At 28.8% G+C, this 11,655-nt stretch overlaps 1 protein-coding gene across 4 annotated transcripts in view; it reads right to left on the reverse strand.

Moving 5' to 3' along the window:
- LOC100161944 (Y+L amino acid transporter 2) overlaps positions 1-11,655 on the reverse strand; it is a 28,889-nt gene that overhangs the window by 8,411 nt on the left and 8,823 nt on the right. For all 4 annotated transcript variants that reach the window (XM_016806541.2, XM_001950626.5, XM_016806542.2 and 1 more), the window contains 4 exons: positions 10,105-10,243; positions 2,671-2,893; positions 1,490-1,605; positions 1,286-1,411 (listed from right to left, as the gene is read on the reverse strand). In XM_016806541.2, coding sequence (XP_016662030.1) covers positions 1,286-1,411; positions 1,490-1,605; positions 2,671-2,893; positions 10,105-10,243 — 604 coding nt within the window. The remainder of the gene's footprint in view (positions 1-1,285; positions 1,412-1,489; positions 1,606-2,670; positions 2,894-10,104; positions 10,244-11,655) is intronic.

Genomic DNA, 11,655 nt, shown 5'->3' on the forward strand with positions numbered 1-11,655 from the left:
TTAAATTGGCATAAAGCGTTCGGGGGAAACTCGCACACACTAATGATCAGTCACTACATACATAGATATAGTACTAACGATGGATGTACAATATTTCCTAAATCCGACCCCTTCAAAATGGTTCACTTCGACAGCCTTAGCTTTTAATTTTTATCAAACATATAATATAATATAAAACAAGCTAAAAAATTTCGGGGGGGGGGGCACGTGCCCCCCAGTGCCCACCCCCTGGCTACGGCACTGCATGGTTTACTATGTAAAGTTTTATTTTGGATATTTTTGCATATTTAGAGGTTTTTTACCCATTTGGCATATTTATGCGTTTTTCTATTGTATTGGGAATTTTATTTATGATTTTGAAATTCCTATAATGATATTAATATATTAACGAGTATTTGTTTTATAAAAAAGTGGGTAAGTGGATGTCGCTCTGCTGTACAGTAGGTTAAAAGTGGGTCACTGTAAACTGTTGTATTTTCGGTGGTGGATGTTTGTCCATCGTCCCTTCGGTCCTCGGACAGGATAGTGTAATTTTACTGTATTCGATTTGAATGATTATTCGATAAAAAACGATTCTGAGCGGACAAGGGAATCTTTTTTATTTAATTTTATTCGTTTCTATGGTGATAAACAAAGCGTTATAAGAACAGCTTAAGAACGATTTATATAAATAGGTCATTTATATTATTATAATTTATAATTAGAAAATATCATAAAAATAAAATAAAATAAAAAGCTCAAAATTTTACCATGTTTAGGTAAGACTAATATGAGTTAACAACCCAAATTTCAAGTTTTTACGAATGTTTTTAACCGAATTACAACAAAAAAAACTCCCAAAATTAAAATGTCTTGACTAGCTCAAAAATGGCTAAAATGTTCCGAACTTTAAACCGTCAAGAACATTACCTTTCAGAAAATATGTTACACTTGATAGTTTTGAGCAAGTTTAGGGGGAGAAAAAGTGTTTACAGAATAAAAAAGAAATAAACATCATTGTAAAACCAATACTTTCCTCGCTCCACTCAGAATCTAAAATACTATGAAAAAACCGGAATTTCATGAAAAATGCAAAAATTTATATTTTTTTACTGTATATGGGAATCGTCGTAACGTAAAATGATTAAAAACAAAACTTTTAAAAATATGAATGAATATTTCATTTCTTCAATTTCTTATAATTAGTTTTAAATTTTTAGTCCACACTAGTGCATGCTTATTTAGGATTTTTTTAGGTCATAAACTTAAGAGACCTAACTATTATTCGATTAATGTATATACTGACTTGAGTACATGTAAACACCGCCGCACACGATGATCAACACCAGAGCTGATATCTTAGTGAACATGAACACGTTTTGAACTTTGGTGGTGGCCTTAACGTTCCAGCAGTTGATGAAAGTTATGAAACCTATATTTAAACACATCGACGATGATATTAATGTATTTATATGATACATTTTAACGAGGCGTTTGGCTATATACTTACAAATCACGGCAGCCGCTAGAAGTCTGACCGCCTGCTCCGGGTTGTCGCATTCCGGGAAAAACGGCTTGATGACGTAGTTGGCGAACGTCAGTCCCATGATGGCGTTGGTTGTCGGCCTGTATTATAGTGCAATCAAATAGATGTAAGATGACGTTAATGCTGGACGGGAGGGATAGCGTTAACTATACCCATACGGGTCTATAGTGAGTAGGACCTAGGCCTATAACGTTGGAAACTTTCGTAAGCACTGCAATAAACCAGAACGGCAGAACTCAATCAATATTTAGTAAATTATGCTTAATGTAAGTTAAGTGTAGTATAGAATGGGTGGGCTAAATTCTACTTCAACTCACAGTAGAAACGCTTACTAGGTATCTATATAATATTATGTGTTATGAGAATTTGATGTACCTGTTTAAGGCGTTTTGAAATCTGATTTAGAAATAATGGCAAAATGTCGATTATGTAAGTATTAGGCAGTTGTAATCTTTAATTTAAGATTTACGACGGATAACCATTTAAGTATCATATAAATCATTTTAACCGACCGACTATTATTGCAAGTAATATGCAATAATTCTATAATATATTCCTTAAAGTTTTTTTTAGTTTATTTTTATCAATGAGATGTGTTCAATTCCATATATTTACACAAAACAAATATCGAGAAGTAGCTTTTAGATATTTTTTTCGGATCAATGTCAAGAACAATATCCCAAATTGGCAGGATGAGGTGCAAATATAATTTATATTTATTATAATTCTATACAATTCTATCCGTTCCCTCCCACCGAAAATAAAATAAAGCACTACACAGTTTCGCCCGTATATTCCATAATATATAAATATATAATATATGGTTATGTTTTGTTATGTCGAAATCCAAGGGGCAACGGGTGTTAAATAAGTTCTAGATCACTATCAACAATGTTAGAGATAATGAGTTATATTGTAATGGTAATTTATTTCAAGAGAATTTTAATTGAGCTCGAAATCACGAACAATTCGAGATGTCGATGTTCGACATACCTGCAGCATATTCGAATCTACTGCCTACTGGCCGTATGTAATGTATGCATACCAAGTACCGAAGTGGCGAAGTACCTAACAATATGATATTGTACATATATTGTACACATCGTATAATATAAAATATAAATTTGAATTAAATGTATACGTACACAAACACGAGCATAGCGTCCCACAAGTAGAGGAACGCCGGCAGCGGTCCGAATCCTTCGAACAGGTACGTGTAGTCGCCTCCCGATCGCGGTATGGACGTCCCCAGTTCAGCGTAACACAGTGCACCGATCATGGACAGCATGCCGCACATGATCCACACGGTTAAGCTGACACCCACAGATCCAGCATGTATCATCACGCCCGTTGGCGAGATGAATATACCTACATGTCAATACACGGACAAATATAAAAAAATTGTCCACGGCACTTGGGTCAAACATCATATTTTGTAAAATATTTTTAATTTTTGTCGGAGGTTTATCCGATTTGTCAACCGTCGTATTATTGAGCACTTTTTTTTTATAACCGACTATATATATATTACTAACTGAATTCAGTTTATGTTTCAAAAACATTTTGCACATAGCCACGACATCCAACAAGCCGGCCCTGACCACGCTGCTGTGGAAGCAATGTAATATAATTTATATTATATTTTAATGTATGGCCATCCCAACAGACGTTGTCCGTGAGGTTCGCTTGTGACTATGCGAGCAGTAATACATAATCAGGTAGGCAATCTACCTGCGGTAATGGTTTGTACGTAAGTGCAAACTTCAAGTAATTCAACTCTAAAGTATCAAAGTTATACCAAGTTTGTCGTTTTTACTTAATTAAAACGTACTAAAATCCGATGAATAAAAAAAACCAAATATTCATATTTATAGATAAAGAAGAAAAATAAGAAAAAACAATACAAGAAATTGGACCACCGAAACCGAGGTTTGAACTTGAGACATTCTGTACTAAAAATTAAAATAAATAGAAGTGCCACTGCGCCAACAGGCGTACCGGTTTAATAATAATAATAATTATTAAAACCGGCAATAGCAACCATTTACAAAAAAACATTTCTATCGTAAATCTCAAAATCGGGTCAAGTACCAAAATTCGAAATTCTGCAGTAAGCAGTTTTAAGAAAATTCAAGAGCAATTAATACTATAATATTGTATCGTATCTACTACAAAAAAATGTCATGCTGATCGGGAAATTTGAAAGCATTCATCGTGGAAAATACATGCTAATACAACGGCATGTTGATTGTTGACGAGAATATTATTTGAGAGTATGGAATGAGCCATATATATCAAAGTATAAAATATGTCTGAAGGCGAGTTCCAAAGTTTAAAAATCGTATTTAGGTCATTGTGCGATTTTAGGTGGTACGACTGATTAGTGATTATACTAATTGTTCCAAATATTTATATTTTGCTGACTCGTTGTTTAAGTCTATATACTTCGAATTATCATATTGTATTCTGTTATACAGTAAAATGATTTGGTTTCCTCGGGAAAATTAAATATTTATTATGCGTTTACAATGAGAAAAAAAAGCGGGTAAGTTTATGTCACTCTGATGTATAGTAGGTTCCAAATTGATCACTGTAATGCATGGTATTAAATTTGAATTCAATGATATAATATCATTATTTACGAAAAACGATTCTGAGCGGAAACATTTTGTTAGTCTAGGATATTATTTTATATTATATCTATATTGTTAATACTTATAATTAATACAGTCTCCAGTAAGTTGAAAAAATCGTTATTTTTGGTTATATTTAATATGTAATTTCGTATAACTTGAGATACCTACCTATATAAAAAAACTGATTTTTTGGTTATAGAATTAACCATTTTCTTGAAACCTTGTTTTAAATTTTCAATCCTTAGCTATAAAAATTGAAAATTTTATAAGTACATTTTTTGTAAAAAATAATTTGTATACTTTTAATTTGATAAATTATGTCAAAATTTGAACTTTAAAAGTTAATAAAAAAAATTAACTTAGTCTTGTGTTACATTTTCAAGTTTTTTAACTGAACGAATAAAACTAAATTGACATTTATAAAAGATTGGAAACTAAATATCCGTAAACCACTCAAAACAAGTCAAAATATTTTGTGATAATTGCATGTATCTACGGTAATTTGTTTTAAAGGTACACCAAAAATCATAATCAATTTTGTCAAACACCGATTTTGCGTAAAAATTTCCGTTTTTCCTTAATTTGTATTTTGTTTTTCCCTGCGCTTTTAAAAACTATTGCTAAGTAATTTTGACCTCCCGAATACACCAACTAGATTCACTTTTCCATCGAACAAGATGCTGTTGAAGAAAATCGAAGCAGTGTTACTGTCCCAAACGGTGATGATAGACATATACATTAAAAAAAACACACATCATTGTAAAACAAATACATTTATCTCTCCGCTCAGAATCTAAAAAGGGTAAATATTTTGGAGCATTTTCGAGATTATAAGGGGAAACTGATTAGGTTGTAGGGAATTTGCCCTCTAAACTGTTTTTAAATTAATAGATTCAAAAGTCACAATTTACGAGAGAACATTTATAATTACTTCTTCTTAGTTCAGTAATAAGCAGATTTAATACTAACAACTAACAATAATTTATAATGTAGGTAGGTACAATAGGTGCAATTAATTTAGTATGCCAGTGAAATCTCCAAAGGTCAAGTGTATTAACCATTTAATTCGATATACTGTACATCGAATTTAAACGTATACCACATATTCATATACATAATTGCACACGTCTGATAAGACATTGTTTCTATAATTTTTGGTATGACGCGAATACGTGATAATATACCATGTTCTATTGCCTATTGTAGTATGTAACATTAGAACACGTATAGGAATTATAGGCATATAGCACATGTTTTTTTAATAATAATTATAATGAATAGACATTAGACATATTACAATATTATGTAGTGCGTATAATAATATTATTACGTAAAATAATTGTAAAATACTGCTCAAGTTAAATCATTTGATAAAACGTGGTTTCCCTAGTAAACTTCACTGTAAAGACGTTATTAAACATAGCTATAGTCGATTAGCTGAGAATCAAGAATATAAATAATATTGCAAATTAGTACTGCTCATTAAAATAGCATGTGTTATCTCCGTCTTACAAATGTATAACATATAGAAAATACTGTTTTGCGCGGAATAACTTTACTCCCTCTGTATTTATAGTAGATTTACCAAAATTCCACAATGCATAGGAAGAACTTTATCTGTGTTGTAGTGTTTTCATTTTTTTTTTTTTTTTGATAGCACTGACCAATCATTTTTAATAATTAAATAAAAAAAAAACAAAAAACCTTATGTTCTCAAACAAAACTTTAAATGTATTTATGTTATCCAAATAATAAAAACACTACGGCTTACGGCACAGATAAAGTTCTTCCCTATGCGGTGTGGAATTTTGTTAATTCTACTATCAAATATAGAGGTGATAAAATTGTCCTGCGCAAAACATTTTTTGTACAAATGCATTTGTAATACGGTAATTAGCATTCACAACACATGCTAGTGTGAGATCCTCTTAAGAAAGCTTAAAATATTTAATTTAGTTTTTATTAAATCATTGTGATAATATTATTTAAATTTGGGTATTGTTAACTAATATATTATATTACCAAATATAACAAATATAAAAATAATAATATAATCTGTGTTTTATCCGAAACTTTTTTAATATTATTATTTTTAAGAAAGAGACTAAATAACTAAAAATTACAAAAAATAACTACCATAATAAGTAATAACTCTCTTAATAATTATTATTATAATAGGAAATGATAGCTACATTTCAATCATGTTATCTCGGAGATAGTGAAATACGGAGAGAAGTTTTTACTATATTCTTCGAGTAAGACAGAACAAAAAAACTTTTCTAATATTTTAATTTCAGGCAAGGTTGTAAATTAATTTGTATTTTAAAGAAAATTTCTTTTGTTTTTTAATGCCTATATAGGTAATAGGTATTTTGGTACTTATAATTGAAATATTCTCTACGTGTGATTTATATGAATACTAAGAACTAAATAATTGATGTTAAATGTTTTAGATTTTGAGCGGAGCAATGAATGTATTGGTTTAACAATTCTGTGTTTTTTTTTTGTGTGTACCTATGTAATCTACGATTATGTAGTCGAAACAATTAGCATTAGCATTTTCTTTAATTTTAACTTTTGAGGGTGGTTTCTGATAGAATATTGGATCTAGTTCGTACTTTTGAGAAATCATAATAGAAATAATATTTAAGCAAAACCAATTTTTGACAAAAGCAATCTTGTTTTAATGCTGTTTTAGTACCTATCTCAAAAACGAGAGTAACCGTAGATAGGTACTTGCCATTTTCACCAAATGTTAATTTTATCATATTATGTACGAGAATACAAGATAATATTTTCAATTCAAATTCAAAATATTCAAAATTTCCTATTATATGTTGATATTAAATAAATTTAAAAGTATTAAAGGTACATAGGCACAATTTTTTGAAGTTCACATTTTGACAAAATTTGTATAAATTACGAAAATGTACAAATCATGTTGTAGTTAAAAATGTATAAAATGTTCAAGTCTTATAGATAAGGATTGGAAATATAATACAAGGTTACTCATAACTAGTACATACTGTAACCAAAAAATATAAAAAATATAAAACTCAATTTTTTTTATAGACATTTTTAGTTAAAATTAGGACGGAATTCGATATTTAATCAACTATATACAAATAAAACAATTATAGTTATTTTGTTGTAATTTAAAAATGTTATTCACTTGAAAATTTGAATTTTTTTAGAAGATGTTAGAATGTTTATGGCTTGAAAACTCTAAAAAATATATGAATAAATGCACAAAAAATATCAAATTAATTCGGCGTTATAATAAAATGCATAGCAAATTACTGTATTATACTGGCACATAATTTTTTTCGTTTCACTTTTGAATTATTTCTAAAAAAAAAAACAAATTCATCTGTAGTAGGTACCCGCTACTGATTTTTCACCAAGTATTGTTCTTACAGAAATAGATAATAATTTAAAATTTGTTATTAATTGACTATAACTGATGGGAATTTAAAAATATGATTCTGATATTAGGCATTCATTTTAAATCTTTAAATAAATTATGTGAAAAAAAAATACTATACTTAGGGCCAGTTGCACCGTCTCTGATTAAAGTTAACCGGAGTTAAATCGGCCGAATTTGCCCAGTTAAATATCTGTTATCAGCTGATTAAGCTTAATCGAAGTTTAACCGTAGACGGTGCAACTGGCCCTTAATGCCTTTAATAGAGAACTTAATCAATATAGAGAGAATCGTATTCCCTAGTTTAAGTACTATCTTTACTTACACATTAAAATGAATACGAAAAGTTTGTAAAATACTAAAATAATTGATATATTAACTGAGATGACATATGTATTTTATATGAGTAAATATAATTGAGGCCGGGACATATATTATAAAATTAAATACAATTTAAATTTATCAATAATCACAGCATTAAATGTATGCTAGAAAATGAGCCTATAAAAAAAGGGTATTCATTTTCAATAATAATTTTATTAGTGATTCGAGGAGACCATTTTGTTACATTTTTGTATATATGTATAAATTATATTTACTCGAGGCATTTCTTCTTATTTAATAATTAATGTCGATTACACTTCAAGGCTAAACATAATATCTAATGATGCAAATATCTCATTGTTATAGATAATATTTAGGAAAAAGAAAAAATAGGTTAGGCTAGAAAACTAAAATATAGGTAATCGAAAAGGGGAGCCAACCGGTTAGTACACCTGGTATTTTGTCAACTATTATACTATGCGAATTTTTTTAAGATAACTGTTCAAATTCCACAGAGATAATATGATAAGTCTGTAACAGTTTAGGGTTTCGGACCCCTGGACATAGGAGATAAATTATAATCAATAATTAAAAATTAATCGAATAAGATGTTTAAATAATTAAAAAAAACTATTACTATATCTATGCGGTCGCGGCAGTGTGTATATAATATGAATAGTTAGTAATAGTTTTTATTCTATAGTTACTAGAAATATACGTAGTAAAAATAATATATACAGCGAAATAATGGTACGTAATGATATATAAAATATGATATTATTTTTTAAACCAACATTTTTAGACCTGATAGATTGTTGGTATCATATTATAGCCAATATAGGTACTCAATCAAACAATCAACTTAAATTATTTTAAATTAATCGATTTCTAAGATATTATAGGTAACAGTTTTTATTCATGCATTATATCGCAGTTGCAATTATTTGAATAACATATTTTTAAAATCCTCATCGCATTTTATATGCACGTCTTTCACATATAATAACACAGGGACTTAACTAAACTAACTTTGAGGTAAAATTACAATAGTTTATTTCAAAATATATTAAAATAACGATTTTTAAATTATATAAGCGCCATTATGGGGGATGGAGTGGCCGAGCGGACTAAGGCGTCAGTTACGACGCGCACCGACGACGGTTCGAAATCTCAGCCGCGGGAGGCATTTTTTTCGGGCAAGTCACGGTATCCGGAGAGAAGTGCCACCTTCTCCCACCCGGGCATGGCAGATACCCTACAGGTACCCACTAAAAAATCTGCCAAACGTGTTCAAACCTACAGTACCTTCCCACACAGTTAAAAACCACCCAATGGCCTAAGATGCTGCGGGTTAATTAATAATAATAATAAAAAAAAAAAAACGCCATTATATATTATAATAGCTTTATCCCTTTTTTAAAAAATGTTCTCTTAAGTTATGTAACGGTCAATAGATATAATAAAAATAATTATATATGTAGTTGTTTTACGGATAAAATGTTAAACTTTTTAATTAAAACTCATTAATAATAGATAGAATAAAGAAAGGTAGTAGGTACACCCCTTTAGTAAAACTAAAACCATAATTGAAAGGATGCATGGAGCGCGAATATTAACATTTACAATAAATTATATTATAATCATGGCCGTATCGGTATAGTTGCCGATGATTAAAATGAATAAAAAATATATTTATTATCGAGACTAAAAAATAATTTCTTAAATTATTTTAACGATGTAAAAAAATGTGCATTATGCGGCAATAACTTCGAAGGGGTTAAAATAATTTACTAAGATTTCTATAGGTATTTTTATTGTTGTGCATATTATTTTTAAATTTGAACAATTTTTTGTTTTATTTCTAAAAATCAATTATATAAATAATCGAATATGTAATTCTGGAAGTTTCATAAAATTAATGCATTAAAAAGATATGCATAGGTACAGAATTTTTTTTTAGAATTGATAAGAAAGATAAATTAAATCTGTGAATTATTATTGGAAACAATTTAAAGGAATGATTTTAAGTTTATATCAACATATAATTTTTTTTTAATGTCTAAGATGACGTCTCATACACTTGAAGCATATTCAATTATTTTTATTTCTTTAATGAATAGTTTAATGAATTTAGTTATATTGAAATTTTCATATAAAAACATTTAATTGTTCTCGTGGACAATGTATTTACGAACCAGATCCAAATATGATGCCCAAAATGATGGCAACGCCTTCGAGGAGTCCAAGTTGTTTTTTGAGCCTGACCCTATCTCCAGTTTCTTCGGGAATTGAGTCAGTGATTTTGGCATTTTCTGGTGTTGCAGTATTCATTTTCTAAAGCAAAAATAAAAATAAAATATTAATAATTATTTTAAATACATAAAAAAATATATTCCATAAAGTTTACTAAACAAAAGAAGAAGTTGATGCAAGTGTTCAAATGGTTATGAGGCGTGCAAATTTAAATTACGCATTTAGAGCCATTCAATGATTACAAAATAAAAAAATACGGAGCAAATTAATATATATTATTGTCTACGTTTTATCCATTAATTCAAATTACCTAACTCAATTTTCATTAGCTGTATTAGTGTAATACGCTTCCACTAAAACAGTTTACGTGCTACGTTTACATGTACAGTTGTCAAACAGATTTAACTAAAGTTCCTACAAAAAAAGTTTCTTACAGTACCGCAATCCCGGATTAGGTGTAATAGTGTTTTTCGTTTACATGAATTTTGCTCTAGTATTTTTACTCACATTTCGAATGAATTAACTAAACCGTTTTAAGTACCTAAACCGGATTTTAATTAAACGGAATTCGCAGCCACTGGCCATCGGACTACGTAAATATATTACACATACGTAGAATAATTACTTAACTAATTTATGAACCCCAAACATAGAAAATAAAATAAATAATAATTTAAGTTATTTTGACTAGTATAAAATTCAATACAATTAAATTGTCTGAAATCTGAATACTGAATATTGTCATCACTGAAATGGTAAACAGAAAATAAACAACAAGGCGTAGTATCAAAATACGCCATACGGATGGTTTCTATAAATTCACGATATAAATAATAATTTAGTTAATAACTTAATGCACTAACACTAATATGTATCATATTCTTCTATAATGATTAATTTAAATAATATGGTACTACATATATCATAATAATGTGTACATAATTTTACAATCTATATCGAGTAATTAGTTAAAATTAATATATATACGTTATGGGTATTATATCCATAATCACTTATATATGTTTACTTCAAAGTACAAATGTGTAGTAACTTAAATCGATACTGTTTGTAACTTGCGCAAACTTTTTTTAAATTTAGCTATTCGGCTAAAGTTCAAATTTATTAATATTGAATAACTATTAATACATATATCGTTTTATTAGATAATGTTACAGAAATATTAAATTGCATAATATATTAACTATACATTTTCCTTATCATAGGTATACAATCCGTGTACATATTTAAAACTGTAATTACTATTCACTAGGAAAAATTAAATTAGTGATGTACGATTGAATGAACCTAACCAGACTTCGGGAGTTTTGGAACGAAAATTGTATCATATTTTTTACTATGCACAGTTGTGTAAAAGATACTTTTTAGAAGTACAAAATTATTCAAGTTCAAATACGTTTTCTTAAAAAAAGTATTATTGCATACCTATTATGTGTTTTGTTGTTAAGTTTTTTTACGTTTTTATTCTAGTTTTT

Source organism: Acyrthosiphon pisum, chromosome A2 (genome assembly GCF_005508785.2).
Source record: "Acyrthosiphon pisum isolate AL4f chromosome A2, pea_aphid_22Mar2018_4r6ur, whole genome shotgun sequence".
Lineage (NCBI taxonomy): Eukaryota > Metazoa > Arthropoda > Insecta > Hemiptera > Aphididae > Acyrthosiphon > Acyrthosiphon pisum.